At 38.0% G+C, this 20733-nt stretch overlaps 1 protein-coding gene and 1 pseudogene across 1 annotated transcript in view; both read right to left on the bottom strand.

Moving 5' to 3' along the window:
- The window catches only part of LOC125355610, an 882-nt pseudogene extending 866 nt beyond the window's left edge, over positions 1-16 (bottom strand).
- Positions 17-13306: 13290 nt separating this feature from the next.
- Positions 13307-20733, bottom strand: part of Il33 (interleukin 33) — a 35771-nt gene continuing 28344 nt past the window's right edge. Inside the window, exons 4-7 of the mRNA XM_048346834.1 lie at positions 17208-17327; positions 16614-16664; positions 15607-15704; positions 13307-14163 (exon numbers count right to left, since the gene is read on the bottom strand). Of these exons, the coding sequence (XP_048202791.1) occupies positions 13963-14163; positions 15607-15704; positions 16614-16664; positions 17208-17327 (470 nt within the window). The 3' untranslated portion in view covers positions 13307-13962. The remainder of the gene's footprint in view (positions 14164-15606; positions 15705-16613; positions 16665-17207; positions 17328-20733) is intronic.

The raw sequence follows: 20733 nt of genomic DNA, 5'->3' as shown, positions 1-20733 counted from the left end.
CAAAGGTGAGCCCAAAGCAGCCGTCAGAACAGACATTGGAACCCCAGCTGCAAAGACACCCGTGCCGCCGCCCCGAATTTAACTTCTTTAATAGACATATGGATATTCAGATTGTGTTTCTTCTTGAGTTAGAATTATTCCAAAGATTCATCCATTTTACATATATTATCAGATGCATTGGCAAAAGATGTTCAAAATATTCTCTTGTTCTAGAGGTCTGCGGTGGTGGTCCTTTTATTTCTGATACTGATAATTTCTTAAAAATATCTTTAAGTACTTGTATAATTTAACGTCCATTTATGTCTACAGCACATCTTGATCAGTCCCTCCTTTCATCATTCCCCTCCATGTATCCCCTCCTCACTAATTTCCTCATTTTATTTTCTTGTATGTAGTTAGTAATATGACTGTATTCACCCTCCATTCCTCTCTCCATTTGTCTGCCCACTTCTGTTTAGTCTCACCCCACTCTCCAGCCAAGACACGTCTCAGGTTCCTGATATTTATTTAGTTAAACTGTTAATTGTTCAAAGGAGTTATACCATGAAATCTCACTCCTACATATACCATATGTCACTGTGTGTGTATACTATGGCCCTGTATGCATTTACATATATGTAATATCTATCTGTCTGTCTGTCTGTCTATCTCTTTGTCTATCTATCTATCATATTTTCTTGATCCATTCATTAGTTGTAGGCATCTAGGATGTTTCCATAACTTGGCTATTAGGAATAGTGCTGCAATAAAGATGAATGTTCAGGTGCTTTTGTTATTGATATACTGATAATTTGTCATTTTCTTCTTCTTCCTTCTCCTCCTCCTCCTCCTCCTCCTCCTCCTCCTCCTCCTCCTCCTCCTCCTCCTCCTCCTCCTCCTCCTCCTCCTCTCCTCTCCTCCTCCTCCTTCTCTTTTTCTTCTTCTTGGTCCTCCTCCTCCTCTTCCTTTTCCTCCTCTCCCTCCTTCTTCTTTTGTGCTTATCCTGGAGATGAGGAAGAAGGAGGAGGAGGAGGGATGGAATGAGAAGAGGAAGAGGAGAATCTCATGATCTTTCCTGCCCAAGCTGATTTGGAACTTCAATCTTTAGATCTCAGCCTCCTGAGTAGCTAGGAATACAAGCCCAAGCCACCAGTGCCAAACTGTATCCTCCTCCTCTTTCTATTTCTCCTCCTCATCTTCTCTTTCCCTACCCACTCCTTCTCTTCCTCCTCCTCCTTCTTCTCCTCCCCCTCTTTCTTTCTCTGGGCCTGCCTTCTTCCCTCCCTCCCTGCCTCCCTCCTTCCCTCCCTCCCTCCCTCCCTCCCTCCCTCCCTCCCTCCCTCCCTCCCTCCCTCCCTCCCTCCCTCCCTTCCTTCCTTCCTTCCTTCCTTCCTTCCTTCCTTCCTTCCTTCCTTCCTTCCTTCCTTTTCTTCTTCCTCCTCCTCCTCCTTCTCCTCCTCCTCCTTCTTCCTCATCTCTTTCTCCTCCTTATTTCTTTTCTTCTTCTCCTTTCTTTTCTTCTTCTTCCTCCTCTTTGTCCCCTTCCTTATACTTCTCCTCCTCCTGTCAGTTGTTGACAGAATTATCCATTACACTGAGCTTCTCAAAGAACCAGCTTTTAGTTTTTGGAGAGTTTTCTTTTGTTTTCCATTTCACTAATCACTCCTATTTATTTTTACCTTTCCCTTCATGCTCTGATTTGAGTTTGCTCAACCTTTTCTGGTTGTTATAGTGATGGCTTAATAACATTAATTTGGGATATTTCTAAAACAAATATTTAAATTAATTTTCAAATTACTTTCCAAGTATTGCTTTATCTGTGTCCCAAAATGTGGATGTTATTGTTGTGAGCTCTGCCCAGGAGAAAAGCACCTTCCCCCTCCTATTGTGAAGGACAGCAGGTAGCCTTCCCTGAAACATGTTAAGAACAGAAGTAAAGTTTGACCAATAAATACTTGTAAGAGTTATTTACCCCTCTGTGGTATTTACCCCTCTGACAGTAAATGCTGCAGAGGATCAAATCTGTAATAACAAAACTCAATAGTGGTCATGATGAGAGTTTTGAAACAGCAACTGATTAAACAATTTTGTTAATTTTTACCTGAATATAACACTTTAGGATACAGATGAAGATAGAAACCATTGTCAGCTCTCTATCCAGTTCTGTATCTGCCAAATATTCAAAGATTTTCTAAGTATTTTCATGTTTTTTTTAATTTCTAACTTAATTTAGTTCTTAAAAGTTTTAGCAAAGATTTACTTTAGCATAATAGGATAAAATAGGTCTACTCCCCACACAGGAAAATAGGAATTAAAGACTCTCTCAATTTAATTTCAGTGTGACCAGAGAACATATAACTTCAGTCTGTTTGTGTTTCATTCTTGGTGAATGATCTATATACTTTGTACGTTTATTCTACTACACTGTTGGATAGAGTGTTCTATAAATGTCTATTCAATTGACTTTGTTAATAGTGGTGTTAAAGTCTTCTATTATCTGTAGTGATTTTTTTGTCTATTTACTCTGTGAAATACTGAGAGAACAATTTCAAAGCTTCTGAAAGTACAGTTATGACAATCTTACAATCTCTCCTCAGTATAACTTTCCTGTTCAGAAGAACAAGAGCAGGTCCTGTAATAGAACAAGTGCAAGCCAAGCAGCTAAAGCTCAATCTTCTCAGATTTGTCTAGATTCCCCAAATTTATCTAGATTCTCTAATCTTACAGAAAGTGTTATTTTGGGTTTCTGAGAAATAAAATAAGGCAGTATTTCTCCAAAAGTTTGGTATGCCTTAAAATGATGACTTTCCCATTCTCTTCTGGACAGGAGCAAGATCATGTCATTAATGAGATCACTGCTTCAAATAGCTGACGTTCAAATATTTGGTACTTACTGAATGGGAACAAAATGCTGACAAGTCCAGGAAAAAAAGAGGGGAAATCCTGTTTAATAAGTTATACTTGTATGAAACTAGATTACTAATATTATGTTCATATTGTTCTTCAAATTCCTAAATAATTACTGAAGACTGCATACTGAGGAAAGAGGTTAGGGTCAATCAGATGATGTTCCAGCTGAGGCTCATCCCCAAATTCCAAAGTGTTTGTTTAATGTTACAGAATAATTTTTTTTTGATAGAAGAAAAGGCCAGTATTGCACAAGGGAAACATATCATATTACCAGCTTCAAAATAATAGGAAGATATTTAGTTACTTTTTTGTATATGTTTACTTTAAAAGGTGCTTTTATTTAAAGATTTATTTGGCAGAAGTCTTCTGACATGAGGGAATATTTACCAGTCCCTTTGAGCCCAAGAAATAGAAAAGAGCCTCTGTGTGTGTGTGTGTGTGTGTGTGTGTGTGTGTGTGTGTGTCTGTCCTGGGGCTTGAACTCAGAGCCTAGTCTCTGTTCCTGAGCTCTCCCCCCACCCAAGGCTAGCGTACCACTTTAGCCACAGCTTCATTTCTGGGCTTTATTTTTTTCTTCTGAGTAGTTAAGGATGATAAATTTATCATGGACTTCCCTGCCAGGGCTGGCTTTAAACTACAGTCATCAGATCACAGCTTCCTGAGTAACTAAGATTACAGGAATGAGGCAACAGCATCCAAATAAAAGGGCCATTTTTGTTTGTTTCCCGTAAGTGACATTTCAAGACAAGTTTCCAGAGGTTTATTGGGAATTGCATTGTACATACATGTAAAGGGAGGAAAATAAGATTTTCTCAAGAGCCCTATATAGGTGGTTTAATTATCAGTCCCCTATTATAGGTTAGAAGACCAAGGTTCAGAGCATTATGAAGTCCTATAGCTGACAGAAATTAATATTAGAACCCACACATCTCTAGTTCATATTCTTTTTTAGCCATCATGCTTCCATATATATTGTGGTTCAACATAAACTAACCTCGTTCCTATGACTGATTTCTTTAGTTAGTTTTATGGCACTCAGAACTGACCTGCTCAAATGTACTTGGCAGTTGATTTTTATAAAATACCCTCATTTTCTTCAGATTCATTATGTTAGAGAAGGATTGATCATCTGTGTATCTTAAGCAGAACTAAGGATCCTTGTCTTTTATATTTTCGGCATTATACAATGCTGACATTACTTGGGACGCCAGCCTTCACAAATGTTAGTGTCAGTGGTGAGGCTGAATAGTATAGCTTTTAGTCAAGGAAGGAGGACTAGAAAAGTTACATTTAATAGTGATAGCTGGAAGATAGACTATCAGAATTCAGGATAAATGAGGCATCAGAATACCCAAAGGATTTACTGAAAGAGTGATCATTCCAAAATGTCTATCCAAAGTCCAGAGGATTTGGGATGGTGCAATGTGTGATCCAGAATGGTGATTCTCCATGTAATCCTCTGCCCAGTAGCATTGCTATCAGCTGTAGGCTTGTTAGAACTACAAATCCATGTGTTCCACCTTGACCTCAAAATATCTGTGACTGGGGCTGAGGATATGGCCTAGTGGCAAGAGTGCTTGCCTCCTATACATGAGGCCCTGGGTTCAATTCCCCAGCACCACATATACAGAAAATGGCCAGAAGGGGCGCTGTGGCTCAAGTGGCAGAGTGCTAGCCTTGAGCAAAAAGAAGCCAAGGACAGTGCTCAGGCCCTGAGTCCAAGCCCCAGGACTGGCAAAAAAACAAAAAACAAAATATCTGTGACTGGTCCTCACAGTACTGTGTTTTGATAACTGTAACAGATAGCTCTTATGTGTGGCAATGTTTGAGAATTTCTGAACTAGAGGAATGAAGCACTAAGTCGCAGGAGGGAAATAACAGGAGCTGGTTATATATACATAGATGGAGAGAGAGAATGTTTCTAGTGATGAGATGGAGAAACATAATGCATCTGACTGGGCTGGGGATATAGCCTAGTGGCAAGAGTGCCTGCCTCGGATACACGAGGCCCTAGGTTCGATTCCCCAGCACCACATATACAGAAAACGGCCAGAAGCGGCGCGGCGCTGTGGCTCAAGTGGCAGAGTGCTAGCCTTGAGCGGGAAGAAGCCAGGGACAGTGCTCAGGCCCTGAGTCCAAGGCCCAGGACTGGCCAAAAAAACACACACACACACACACACACACATAATGCATCTGACTAAGGTTGTATTTCGCATTTGAAGTATCTAAGACATATCTAAATAGTCGAGTCCTGTAGTGAATTGGAAGCACAGTTGGCTAGCAACCCAGGAAAGAAGTTTGTTCTGGACAGGTATCACTCTGTAAGAGAGTAGCTAAAACCTTGAGAGCTGATGAGCTTAGGCAGAAGCAGGTGAGTATCAAAGTGGACCAAGAATGAATAAGGTCAAGGATCTGAGGTTCCTTGAATGACTTGTTAATCATTTCCTTTCTAGTCAGCAGCTTACCAGCTGTTCTGAACATGTATTCACCCTGTTAAGAGAGTTACTTTTGGGCTGGGAATATGGCCTAGTGGCAAGAGTACTTGCCTCCTATACATGAAGCCCTGGGTTCCATTCCCCAGCACCACATATATAGAAAACAGCCAGAAGTGGTGCTGTGGCTCAAGTGGCAGAGTGCTAGCCTTGAGCTAAAAAGAAGCCAGGGACAGTGGTCAGGCCCTGACTGAGGCCCAGGACTGGCAAAAAAAAGTTACTTTCCCTTGAATTGGATGATGGTTGGATGAATGATTTGTTTTTTCTTAGTGTGTTAGTCTTGATAATTTGTGCCTTTTCAGGAGTTTGTTTCTTTTCATTCAAGTTGTCAAATTTATTATTGTAGTATTGTTCATAGTGTTCCTGTTAAATGTCTGGTGTCTTTAAGATCCATAATGATATCTTCTTATTAATGAGGATCATCTTATTACTAGGTAATGGTAATTTCATCATCTACCTTTTTCCTGATCAGCCTTGCTAAATGTCAATTGTATTGATTTTATCCTAATTCAGCTTTTTTGGGGGGATTTTTATTGTTATTTTCTGACTTATTTAATATTAACGAATTATTACATAAACATTTTAGTTAATCTATTTTCATACATTGGAATGTTTGTGCTTTTGTCAATGCTCTTTTAAAGAAATATAGCCATTTTCTTTTTATACTCATAACTTAGCCTTTCATAAATGTTGCTATGGTTTGAAAGTTTGTATCTATTCCAACTTCATATATTGAAATCCTAATCCCAAGGGTGATCGTATTAGAAATTTAGACCTTTGAAAGTTAGGAATTAGATCATGACATCAGGGCCTTTATGAGTAAGATTAGTGCATTCATAAAGAATCTCAGAGCTGCCAGGTGCCAGTGGCTCATACCTGTGATCCTAACTACTCAGGAAGCTGAGATCTGAGGATTGCAGTTTGAAGGGAAAGTGTGTGATCTCCAGTAAACTACCAAGAAGCCAGTAGTAGAGCTGGGGCTCAAGTAGTAGAGTGGTATCCTTGAGCAAAATTTCAGGGACAGTGCCCAGGCCTGAGTTCAAGCCCAAAGAGCACAACACACACACACACACACACACACACACACACACACACACATTACCACCACCACCACCACCACCAACAACAACAACAACAAAACCCCCCCCAAAAAACCTAGAGCTAGCTAGCTTCTTTGGCTATGAGAGCTCATAGTGAAAGATGGCTATGTAGGAAGCGGGACCTTATCAGACACTAATCTGCCAGTGCAGACCTTGGACATCTCAAGTGTCAGACTGTGAAAAACAAGTTTTTGGTCCTTATAAGATACCCAGTTTAAAATAACAACAACAATGATAAACCACTTATTTCCATAACTTAGAGTTCATTTCGCTTAGCATTATCTTATGTGTTCATATGGACATAGCTATTGAGCTATTGTGATCTTCTGCTAAGATTATCCTAGATGTGTACTAATTATTCCCAATGAAGGAGACCATATAGAGTCTATGTTTCTTTGGGTCTGGCTCACTTCACTTAGTATGATTTCTTTCCAAGTCTTTCCATTTCCTTACAAATGGGGCAATGTCATTCTTTCTGATGGAAGCATAGAATTCCACTCTGTATATGTGTACCACAATTTCTTGATCTATTCATCTACTGAGGGGCATATGGATTGGTTTCATATTTTAGCTATGGTAAATTGTGCTGTGATGAACATAGTTGTGCTGGTAGCTTTAGTGTGGTCTTGCTTGTAATCCTTTGGGTAAATGCCACAAAGTGGGGTTGCTGGTCATAGGGGAGCTCTATGTTTAGCCTTTTGAGGAACCTCCACACTGCTCTCCAGAGTGGTTTAACAAGTTTACAGTCCCACCAACAGTGTACTGTTCCCTAGTACACATCCCCTCCAGCAACTTTCTTCCCCATGGTTTTGCTCCTGATGTCACTGTTACTGATTTTGGTACCCTGGATATTGTATATACATTTATCGGAACTATGGAAGGGGAACATTAAGAGGAGAGACAAAGGGTAAAAGGCGAACCAATGCAACAGCAATACTTACAAGACATGCTGTAAAACAACTGTACAACTGGGAGGGAGGAGGAGAGGGAGTTGGGGAAGGGGAAAGGTGGGAGAAAAATGAGGGAGGCAGTAACAAGTTTGATAAGAAACATACTCACTGCTTTACATATGGAACTGTAGCCCCTCTGTACATCCCTTTTGACAATTAATAATTAATTTAAAAATTTATAATTCAAGAAAAGATACCCAGTTTATGGTGTTTTATTACAATAGCCTGAATAGACTGTGGCATATTATGAAAATACTTGTAGGTTAAGAAATATAATCAAATAATACTTACAACCCTCACAGTTGTTTTTTTTTAATAACTTATCTAATCTCATTGATTCTGATTTTCCTTTCCACTTTACCAGTTATAGGCTAACTTAAAAGACATGGAGACATTTTTTTGTTTTTGTTTTTTTTTTTTTTGCCAGTCCTGGGGCTTGGACTCAGGGCCTGAGCACTGTCCCTGGCTTCTTTTTGCTCAAGGCTAGCACTCTGCCACTTGAGCCACAGCGCCACTTCTGGCCATTTTCTGTATATGTGGTGCTGGGGAATTGAACCCAGGGCCTCATGTATATGAGGCAGGCACTCTTGCCACTAGGCCATATCCCCAGCCCCATATGGAGACATTTTTATGTTCTACTCATACCTAAGAAAAATTGGGGGCTGGGAATATGGCCTACTGGTAAAGTGCTCGCATCGTATACATGAAGCCCTGGGTTTGATTCCTCAGTACCACATATATAGAAAAAAGCTGAAAGTGGCGCTGTGGCTCAAGAGGTAGAGTGCTAGCCTTGAGCAAAAAGAAGCCAGGGACAGTTCTCAGGCCCTGAGTCCATGCCCCAGGACTGGTAACAAAAACAAAACAAATAAACTCAAAAACCTAAGAAAAATTGTTCTCAACATCAATTAGATTTGGCTAAATTCTAAGTTAAAATTTTCTAAGTGCTTGATTTGTGCAAAGCAACTTTTGTTAGTATCCTAAGTAGCAGGTGTAAAATTTTTATGGTTAAAAATAAGCCAGATGTAAACATTAAAAAAAAACATTTTATTAGCATGAATTAGTTGTGCCCAGGATTTCATTTTGACATACAATGTACTTTGATTATTTCCTCCATTACTCTCCTTTGTCTCCCCTTCCCACTTTTCCCAAACCTCTCTCAATAGCCTTCCTTGTTCCATTTTCACACATGTACCTAGTATATTTTAACCACTCTCACCCTCTCCAATTGTCTCTTCATTTCTTCTTCCAGTCCTGTACTAGACAGGACTTTTCTACATTCCTGTTCATTTTTCATTACTATGGTATTTTATACATGCATATACAGCATTTAAATCAGCTTGATTCCCTCATTTTCTTCATCCCCCAACCTTGTATTATTCATCCAAAGTTGATGATTTTTGCATTCATAGATGCAATGTATTTCATTATTGACATCTCTAACATTCTCTACTCTTCCTCTCAAATGGTCCCACAATTATGAATATGTTCTATATGTATGTGTATACATGATATGTACTATATATATGTGTGTACATGATCCTGTGTTTATGTGTATATTCATCTTTTAAGCCTAGTGTCCAGATATGACAGAATATATTATTTTTGTCCTTTAAAATCACTATTTTTATAGATGAAGTTTACTTGAAACTTTATTTAACAGAAATCCCAGAACAGGAACAAGCTGCCTTGAGTTTAATTTTCTCAACATGAAGTCTGTAATTTAAAATAATTTAAAAATATTTAAAATATTTAAAAATTTAAAGTATTTAAAAATAATATGGCGGGGCTGGGGATATAGCCTAGTGGCAAGAGTGCCTGCCTCGGGTACACGAGGCCCTAGGTTCGATTCCCCAGCACCACATATACAGAAAACGGCCAGAAGCGGCGCTGTGGCTCAAGTGGCAGAGTGCTAGCCTTGAGCGGGAAGAAGCCAGGGACAGTGCTCAGGCCCTGAGTCCAAGGCCCACGACTGGCCAAAAAATAATAATAATAATAATAATAATATGGCATCTCCACAATGTTAATGGGACGTTTTTCCTTCAACGTTTGTTTGCACAGGAACAGATTGTGTGTTGAAGATTTGTGAGCATGAGATTTACTAAGAAATTTTTTCAATAAAGGGAAGTTGGTGCAAAGAGGGCAGAGATCAAAGCAAGAATACCCAGCAGAGGGAAGCTTCAGCATGAATCGGTGGGGGAGAAGGGGGGTTAGTTTTACGTGAAATTTGAGGCAGACGTTATTTGACCTTTCAAAGCTTTATGAGTGTGATGGAAGAATATAAATCATAGACATTTTCATCTCTGTGAAAGGGGGCACAAGCAGCATTTGTACAGTAAAGGCAATCTTAAAAAGTATTTTTATTATCTTTAAGTAATTGTACAAAGGAGGTGCCATTTAACAAAGCAGTTTATGAATACAATGTATCTTGATCAGTGTCACCCACTCTCAACCCCTCTTCAACCCATCCCTTGTGTGTGTGTGTGTGTGTGTGTGTGTGTGTGTGTGTGTGTGTGTGTGTGTGCATGAGGACCCATACTGGGGCTTGAACTCAAGGTCTTGTGTTTTCACTTGCCTTTTTCATTCAAGGCTGATATTCTACTACAGTTCCATTTTCATTATTTTGCTGGTTAGCTGCAGATAAGAGTTTCACAGACTTTTCATCACGGGCTAGCTTTGAACCATGATCTTCAGATCTCAGCATGTTTGGTAGTTAAGATTACAAATGTGAGCCAATAGTACCCTGCTCTTTTATACTTTCTGGGTGCCCCACAGAGTTTGATGTAATGGCTTGTATTTAATTAATAACTGCTAAAAGATAACATCTCTTGTCTGTATAGATGATAATATGAAGGGAGAATGAGTTTTGGGATAAGCCTGACCCCACCTCACTGTAATATATCAGTAACAGTGTTCTGTATTCACAAAGATGGATTTAAATTTTTTTGGCTTATTCAAAATGAGTGAAGGCTATGAGTTAGTCTTTTTTTAGATTTAAAATCAAGGTACTACATTATAATTAGATTAGCAATATTCTCTCCAAATCTTCCTTGAATTTCAACTCTTATTTAGTATTTCCTTACTAGTTCTGTTACTTTACTCATTCAAATAGAAATTTCTTGGCACTATTTCAAGATATTTTAAAATGCATATAGAGACCTAAAGAATATAAAAAGATAAGGCAAATGTAAGTTTTGACATAATTATCATCTTTGATATAATTCAGTGGACAAATTCTTTCCAGTAATGTATATTATAATCCATCAGAAGATTTGCAAGTGACAAAACTTCACTATTTGAATATTTCAATCAAAAAGGACTGATTATAATAATTGGGAAAGTATTTTCTAAAGTAGAAAAATACGAAAATAAGATGTTTGAGTTAAAAGGTTTCTAAAGCTGGGTGCTGGTGGCTCACAAATATAGTCCTAGCTATTCAGTAGGGTAAGATCTGAGGATTGTAGTTCAAAGCCAGCTTAGGCAAGAAAATCTTGAGAGACTCTTATCTCCAAGTAACAAGCAAAAAGCTGAAAGTGGAGCTGTGGCTCAAGTGGTAGAGCTCTAACCTTGAGAAAAAAATCTCAGACAGTGCCCAGGCTCTGAGTTCAAGCCCCAGGAAAGGTACCAAAAAGAAAGAGCCAGAGAGCGAGAGAACAAGAGCAAGAGAGTGAGAAAGAAAAAGAAAGAAAGAATGAATGAAAGGAAGGAAGGAAGGAAGGAAGGAAGGAAAGAAAGAAGGAAGGAAGGAAGGAAGGAAGGAAGGAAGGAAGAAAAGAAAGGGAGGAAGAAAGAAAAGAGAGAAAAGAAAGGAAGGGAGGAAGGGAAAGAAAAAAATGGTCTTGAAATAAATAGGGAGTTCAAAAACAGGCTAATTTCTAGTGCAAGAACATGTTGGATGTTTGGACATGAGTAAAAGTCACCTAATACTTTCTTTGTATATGATCAAAGACAAAACAGATGACTTCCTCTCTGAGAAATCTTAGTTTCCAGTCCTCTAAATTACCAGACAAATGATCTACTCCAGTGACCAACATGGATGGATTGGGGTGTGCTTACTTTTGCTTGTGTTTCAGAATATTGAGTCCTTTCATAATAAAATGATGGCCATACATGTTTTAAAAAAGTTTATTCAGGGGGCTGGGGATATAGCCTAGTGGCAAGAGTGCCTGCCTCGGATACACGAGGCCCTAGGTTCGATTCCCCAGCACCACATATACAGAAAACGGCCAGAAGCGTCGCTGTGGCTCAAGTGGCAGAGTGCTAGCCTTGAGCGGGAAGAAGCCAGGGACAGTGCTCAGGCCATGAGTCCAATGCCCAGGACTGGCCAAAAAAAAAAAAAAGTTTATTCAAGATCACAAACAATGTAATGGATTTATGTGGTTACCTAATAATTACTTTAATCTATAGATACACATAGTTAATATTTAATGTTTTTCAATGGGAATGATAACAGATTCTCCTTTTATTTTTGTCTCTGTTATAGTTACCAATACATTCACAAAACAGTGATATATTTTTATTTAAGCATGCAATATTGTACAATAATTCTCAGCCTCTTTCATCTTACATTCTACTAGCAATTATATCCAGTAAGTCTCAACAAATCAGGAATTAAAAAGTCCACAGTTTGCAGGATAGTCAAATTTCATCAGTTTTCTACTACTGTGTTGTTTTTTTTTCTTTTTTTTTGCCAGTCCTGGGCCTTGGACTCAGGGCCTGAGCACTGTCCCTGGCTTCTTTTTGCTCAAGGCTAGCACTCTGCCACTTGAGTTACAGCACCACTTCTGGCCATTTTCTGTATATGTGGTGCTGGGGAATCAAACCCAGGGCTTCATGTATACAAGGCAAGTGCTCTTGCCACTAGGCTATATCCCCAGCCCCCTGGCTGTCTTAGTAACAATAAAAATGTTGATAATCAGTAGATGTATAACAGTACTACTGTGTAAGGTAAACAAAGCAGAATAATACAGAAGTCAGGCAAAATATAAATGAAGCTCAGGGGTGCAGTAGTAAGGATAGGTTGGTCAAATGAACTGAAAAAGACCATCTAGGTGTTTGTCACTATGTACCTAGAACCCCAACATGGGAGGTTTGGGTAAGAGATGGTGAGTTTGAGGTTAGCCTGAGCTGCATAGTGAGTTAAAAACAAAACAAAACAAAACAATTGAGGAAGGGACAGAAGTAACATGAATATTCCAGAGTAAGCAGGGTCATTGAGTAACTACACAAAAGGATTTATGCATACATGTTAAGCACATCAAAAAGTCATAGATCCAACTACTTATAGGTAATAAAAATTTAATTTAAAAAGTCATAGATCTTTGGAAGCCTAGATAAAAAGGATATGGTGTGTCATAAATATGCAGGAGCATCAATAGTGAAAATTTTATGTTAATTATATCTCTTGTGGAAACTAGTAGTTTAGGGGACTTTTCACTCCATCATTGTACTTGGGCCTGATACTAATTAGATGCTCAAACACGTTCTTGTAGCCCAGTACTTTAAAAAAGAAAAGTATTACTGTGTTAAATATCTCTAATAGTTTCAATTATATGGAAACAAACTAAAATCTGTTTCATTTTCTAATGTAAGAATGAGTTGCTGAAAGTTAACTCATATAAAAATCAGGACTTTAAAAATGAAACTATTAGGGCTGGGAATATGGCCTAGTGGCAAGAGTGCTTGCCTTGTATACATGAGACCCTGGGTTCTATTCCTCAGCACCACATATACAGAAAATGGCCAGAAGTGGCGCTGTGGCTCAAGTGGCAGAGTGCTAGCCTTGAGCAAAAGAGAAGCCAGTGACAGTGCTCAGGCCCTGAGTTCATGGCCTAGGACTGGCCAAAAAAAAAAAAAAAAAAAAAGAAAGAAACCATTAGAAGTAACACAATTCACTTTGCAAACATTGGATTTATTTTTCTTAATTTCTCAGTTATCCTTGTTTCTTCACACATTGATACGTTCTACCGAGTTATGTAGGTATTTATTCTGTGGTAACTCTTGACAGAAACAAGGCTTCTCTCGGTGTTCCCTAGGGCATCTAGCTGTAACATGCTTGGTATTTTGTACTCAGCAAGAAATAGTTATCTATACACAGCACTTGGGATTTTTACTAGTAGCTCTAGTATTTCAACCCAATGTTTGGAATCAGTGAAAATGACATAGTCTTCTAAAAGGGGATTCCTGTCCACAGCACCACTTGAACTGTGGCACTTACTTCACGACAAAGATCTCTACTCTAAAAGAGAAGCTCTTTTTGGATGAAAAGTAGAGCAAGTATAGGAAAGGCTATACTGTTTTAAGTTTCTTTACTAATGACTATTTAATATACCTACATTTTTATTGTATATGTAGTGAAACAGAGGGGAATAAAAACAAAAAGTATCAGAAAAAAACATAATTCTTACACATAAGAAGGAAAATGTTCCACAGCATTTTAAGCATTGCCCCTTCGATGCTGCTTATCTCTTTATCTTTTATCATTTTATCCATGATAGCATTTGGGATCACAAACCCAGAATCCACAGCTTCCTATCACATTACAGTTAGAGGAGAGAGCCTAAACATGATATTCTCACTTGTCATACTATTTCTTTCTATTAGAGCAAGGCTATCATTTTTCACTCCTATGTATGTTCCACGATTGCTCTTACACTCAAATGAAACAAATTCAGAGGAGTCCTTATGAAGAACAAAGAAGGCCTGGTCTGGCAATGGATTTTTACCCTTTTGAAGCTGAGGAAACAAAAGAAAAAGCAATGAGTGGGAAGTTCAGAGTCAATTTTTTCTTCCTATGTTAGAACCTAAACAGGAATAATTATTTATAGCTTTGTATATCTAGAAAGCCTGCTGGGTTGGTCAGTATGGCGTAAAATGCCTGGATCTGGATGTAGCAGTTCTGGGTTACAGCCCTCTTTTGCTGTGCTGTTCTTGGGTATCTGGCTTTATCCCCAAGATCTAAGTTTTCTGAGTCTAGCCAGTGTTCTGTCTGGATCAGTTGATTCCCAATTTATACACAGACAAATGAGTAATGTAAATGATTGCTATTTTAAGTTTTGGGGTGGCTTGTTTCACAGCAATAGTTGACCAGTGTAAAACTCTACCATAGCCTTACAATGGGAATTAAATGAAATAATGCTTAAAAATTATTTAGCAAGTACTTAATATATAGTAGAACTCAGTATGAGTTACTCTTACTTTTGAGTAGTTATATATTATATATACTTGAAATTATAGTACATAAATCTAGACATATTTTGTTAAGGAAAATACTGGCAACCATCCACTGCTAATGTCTCAATGGCTATACTACTTCATAATTTTGTGTTTTTATATAATTTTTTGTTTTTTTTTTGAACTCAGGGCCTGAGCACCGTCCCTGGCTTCTTTATGCTCAAGGCTAGCACTCTACCACTTGAGCCACAGCACCACTTCTGGCCTTTTCTATATATGTGGTGCTGAGGAATCGAACCCATGGCTTCATGTATATGAGGCGAGCACTTTACCACTAGGCCATGTTCCCAGCCCCTATTTATATAATTTATCTTTTATCTTATGCTCTCATGTTTTCTTCCTTGCTTCTAGTTCTGAGTTGTTCATTTATCCAAGATATTTACAATTCACTGACTAATATAATACTGCCATTGACTAAATAAAGATATGCAGTGAATGCTATGATTATATATAGATTGGTGTACTGTCCATAAATATCGATACATATGGACATGTTTACTACTCTTCCTTTAGCAGACAGGGCATAAAATTATTTTTACAAAAAAACACTTACTGGAAGAACATAGTTCTTAAAGCCAAATAGAAATAACTTGAGACTGTTCTATATTGCAGGGCTTCTCGAATTTTAATGAAGTTATAACTTTACTGGAGGATTGTTTAAATGCTAATTTGGATTCCATCTAATTCAGTTGTATGGGGTGGGGGAGAAGCTTGAAATCCTGCATTTCTAACAAGCTCTCAGGTGATGCTATGTGGCAGGTGGAGACCACGCTTCCAGAAGGAAAGCCACACAGTGTTTATACTTCTCTCCCCTCCCTGCTTCAAGAGCTGACTGGGTTTTATTTACAATAGCACAAACAAAACACTTCCTTCAAAATGCTCCAAAGACCCAAATATGTACAGATAGAGTCAATCATGACAGTTCTATAGTCGTGTTTCCATTACCTCCACAGAGCGCTTCTTGGTGTTGGCATGCAGCCATAAATCTGTGTCTTTTGTAGGACTCAGGTTTACCATTGACATCTTACCATCAACACCATCACCTTACATTGAAATGATAATTATGTGAGGTCATCCACACTGATTATAAAGATTTAAAAATTCTAGTATATTTCAAAAACATTGCACAGGAGTAATACATACGATTTTATCGATCAATTAAATTAATAACTTAATTATAAAGACTTATAACCAATGTTAGTTTAAATACATTTAATACCCAGCAAAATAGTATTACGGTAATAAGAAAAATAACTACTTCATTTACTTAGAAATATTTGTACCCAAGTGAAACTAAAGAGTAATTAAATTAGTAGATGATAAATTAGTAATTAAATTAGTAGATGGCACTTCTAAAATCCCTTGAAGGAGGGTGAGTGGATTTGCTCAGGTCAGGCTTTGAGTTCAAAGCCTACTTCTGCTTTTCCTCTCCTAAAAGAAAATACCTTGAAAGGGGACGTTAGATTTAAAAAATAAATATTTTCTAATATTAATTGTGATTCTAATGAAGACTTCTCAAGTCATCCGTCTCTCTTAATATTCATCTTTTCTTCTTTGTAATAGTAGAACACTTTCTAACCTGCTTTCTCATGGCAAAATGTCATAATAGTCTAAGTGCTGATCAATGTGAGGTTAGTGGAAGCATCAGGTATCACTCCCAGTTGTGTGGAAAGAGCATACATGAATTCACCTTCTTTTGTCCTGCTGATTAGGCAATGTGGTAGTAGCAAGGAATCTTGAACCATGTAGGTACTGGCAAAGCTACAAGGTAAAAGGAGCTGTGACTGTGGACAACCTTTGAGCAGACTTATAAATCCTCAATAGACAAAGATTTTTCCATGAGCTTGGGTTGGAAAGAACCTTTTGAAATTGCCTTCTCTTTTCCATGGAATATTCTAGATTTATCCTTACTCCAAAATGAAGTATTGAAGCACAAAAGACTTCCAAATTACCTGATTCACTTGAAGAGTATGGAGGCTCATAGAAATGCAATAATACCTTGTCTGAAAGAAAATGCATAAAAGCACTTTGGTGAGATACAATTTTATCAAAGGACTTAAGTTCTATATATATATAACACCAGTGAATAGCCTTCCTTTTTATTATATATCAACAAAGTAAAATTTGTGGCTCTAAGAAAGTATGAATATGAGCTGGTAAGATCTCTAACATAGTAATTAAAATATTTAAAATACTTATTACAGTGGCATATTCTTTTAATACTGATTATAGTATGGTAATCTGACAAGACTGGAAAGATTTAGTGGATAATTTTAGCAAGAGAAAATGTGATTTCTCTTTCTTTATTTCACAATAGATACAGTTTCAATATCAGTATTTTTTCCTGAAGGACTTTCCAAACTTCTGAATCTTCTCAACATAAAAAATATTCAGGCTTCCACTGGACATGCGCTGGAATTACTATGGAGAATGAAATCGACTTACTATGTTTGAGTTAATCCATTGTTGATGGCTTGGTAGATTTATGTTTTTTAAAATCTTACTAGACATCATTACATAAGAATAGTCACAAGGAAATATTCTACCTTTCTCTTCGTCTTTTCCCAAGTCTTCAACATTGATCACATAACTTCCATCCTCCAAAACAAACCTAACACATTTATCATAGTATGTGCTCAATGAAGCACATAATGTAGGTAAAGTTCCTGTTGTTAAGAAAACACAAAAAACTGTCATCAAAAACTTGCTCCCATGAACAGTTGTTTGGCAAACTGTTTTTTGAAGTGCTTCCTTGAAGGATGTTTTCCTCTTCCATTTTGATCTGTACTTTGTCACTGTGGGATTGACTTTGGGCATAGCTTTATACCATTCACAGTGACACCTGAATTGAATTCAAGGTCTTCTGAATGAATGACTGTCCTAGGAGGCTATGCAAGTGTGTTTGTGGGAGGGTTTGGTGGGGAGAAAGGAGCTAGTTGAATGACAGGAATTGGCTGAGTATATCTCCATTTGTTCACTTACTGTGGTCTAGGGAACTGTAGGATAGACAGGCAAATGAGTGTCCATCTATAACTCATTTGGATTTCTAACAGTCCAGGAGAATCCAGGTGAAAATCCAGTCTCCCCCTAACTAAGTAACAGAGACACTTAGAGTGGTGCTCTTAAATGTTTTAATATCATAGTACATTTACACAGTACATAGTACATTAATTTTTTAAAAACCTGCTATGGTAAAAAATAGAGCAGATTTAGGAACTACTAATGTGGGGGCTGAAAGAAAAAGTTTACCATACTTTCTACAAATTATAGATTTATGCAAGAAAATAATATATGTATATTATATATTTTATTATATTATTTTATTTTACTTCATTTTTTCTGGTCCTGGGGCTTAAACTTGGGGCTTGAGCACATTACTAGTACAGGTAAAAACAGGTATTTACTGTGTATGTGAAGGAAAAAAGAAGCACACACAAACACCATTACCATCACTACCACCACCACCATCAGCATAAATAATTTACGTTTCCACTTCCTGGAATTTGTTTACATAAATAGTATCTTAAATCTTCAGGAGAGTTATACCTTTGGTATCCTCCTTTGGTCTGACTGTGTGTGAATGCCTAGAGTTATGTATGTGATCATGTCCAGTTATATTTTAGATCTTGCTTCCACAAATGGGAGAAAACATGTGCCATTTGTCTCTCTGAGTTTGGCTTACTTCACTTAACATGATTTGTTCTAGGTCCATCCTTGCAAATGACATAATATTCTAATGGCCATGTAAAATTCTGTTGTAGTGGTATCACATGTTCTGGATCCACTCATCTATTGTAGGGCATCTGAGCTGTTTTCATAACTTGGCTATTGTGAATAGTCCAGGAATGAACATGGATATGCAAATGTCTTTACAGTATTCGGACTAGTAACATTATGAGTAGATGCCCAAGAGTGGTATGGTCATAAGGAAGTTCTATATTTAGTTTTTTGAAGACTATCCAAACTACCTTCCAGAGTGCAATAGAGTTCCTTTTCCTCCACATCCCTATCAATATTTATCATGTTTGAATTTTTGGTGGTGGCCAATCTAACTAAGGTAAGATAGAGTTTCAAAATTGTTTTGATTTGCATTTCCTTTATGGCCAGGGATGTTGAGCATTTCCTTGTGTGTTTATTTGACATTCTTAATTCTTCTTCTGAGAAGTGTTCTTTAGGTCCATTGCCATTTGTTGATTGGTTTGTCAGTTTTGTGCATGGGGGTAGTTGTTTTAGTTCCTTGTGTATTTTGAGGAATATACATATATGTATATGTATATATATTTTGTTGATGGTGGTGGTGGCAGTGCTCATCGAGCTTGAATTCAGGGCCTAGGCGCTGTCCCTAGGCTCTGTTACTCAAGACTAGTGCTCTACCACTTTGAGCCACAGCTCCACTTCCAGTTTTTGAGTGGTTAAACTGAGATAAAAGTCTCGTGGGGACTTTTCTGCTGGGGCTGGCTTTAAACCTCCATCCTCAGATCTCAGCCTCCTGAGTAGCTAGGATTACAGATGTGAGCCACTGGCACCCAGATAAAATAATATATTTTAATCTGTGATAATGTGCATGGAATTTCAGCCCATAAGCAAGCATTTCAAAATAATAATGGAATGCTAACTGTAGGATGTGCATCTATTGTTAGATCAATTCTGTTGTACCTCGATACCACTAAGGATGCACACAAGCAGCAAACTGAAAGAAGTTTCTTTCCATTTACTCATGAAGACATAAACGAGCTACTACGAGTAGCACTTGCCATAGTCCTATGTCTTACCTCCTTGTTCACCTCCCACATGAACATTGTCACTCCTTGCACACCGGACACTTGTTAAACTATGTTCATTGTTCCTGCATTCTTCAGGGATGGAGTACAGCGTAGCTGGTTGTTGATAAACCATTGTTTCTTTGTGCTTTTTACCTGTAGGGTAGGAATAGAGGTCATAATCCCTGTTCTTCAAAGATATGATGCCCTTTTTTTTTTTTTTTTGGCCAGTCCTGGGGCTTGGACTCAGGGCCTGAGCACTGTCCCTGGCTTCTTTTTTTTTTTTTGGCCAGTCCTGAGCCTTGGATTCAGGGCCTGAGCACTGTCCCTGGCTTCCTTTTGCTCAAGGCTAGCACTCTGCCACTTGAGCCACAGCGCCACTTCTGGCCATTTTCTGTGTATGTGGTGCTGGGGAATCGAACCCAGGGCCTCATGTATACGAGGCAAGCTCTCTTGCCACTAGGCCATATCCCCAGCCCCCCCCCCCCCCCGGCTTCTTTTTGCTCAAGGCTAGCACTCTGCCACTTGAGCCATAGCGCCACTTCTGGCCATTTTCTGTATATATGTGGCACTCTTGCCACTAGGCTATATCCCCAGCCCCCCCCCCCTTTTTTTAATATAATGGATTTTCTGTATTAAAATGAGGATTAGTATTTTACAATTTAAGAAACTTTACATATTTACAAAATTTATACACTGGGAATGATATTTAAAAGCAAATAAGCTTTCCAGTCTGACAGATATATTTTCCTTCAACCAATGACTTAAATTCTATTACATTGTGATCACTTGCAACAGATGTAGCATGATCCCAAGCATGAACAAGCATGAACAAGAAGTTTTACTATCTGTTTTATGTTTTCCCTTGCATTTCTTTTTATCCACATCAGAGCATCCAATGCTATTCCTGTAAATTGTATCTCTTAAGTGTACAAGGTATCAGCAAAAGTTTTCTAACTGAGAAATAGTTCTTTCTCCTTTCAGATTCATGAACCACTGTTTGGGGAAACAATTTATTACATTTTGGGCTTTTTTGATGCTGTCATCTGAATTCTCGAAGGCCATAAAGATGTATCTATTTAATAAACCATCTATTGATAACTCTTGTAGCATTTTATTTGAAAAAAATCTATACCACTGAAGAAAATTTCCCAATAGCTTAACTGAAGACCAAAACTGTCACAAAAACAAGGCCCAGAATTTTTATTTTCTAAGACATTTTTCGGATATAAGGGCATGAATACATCATAATCTAAAGTTCTTCTCATTCTCAATAAAAGTGCCTTTAGGTATACCTGGGTATTTTTGTTTT

The sequence above is a fragment of the Perognathus longimembris genome, chromosome 1, assembly GCF_023159225.1.
Source record: "Perognathus longimembris pacificus isolate PPM17 chromosome 1, ASM2315922v1, whole genome shotgun sequence".
NCBI classification, from domain to species: domain Eukaryota; kingdom Metazoa; phylum Chordata; class Mammalia; order Rodentia; family Heteromyidae; genus Perognathus; species Perognathus longimembris.
This window is presented reverse-complemented; position numbering and strand designations above follow the sequence as displayed.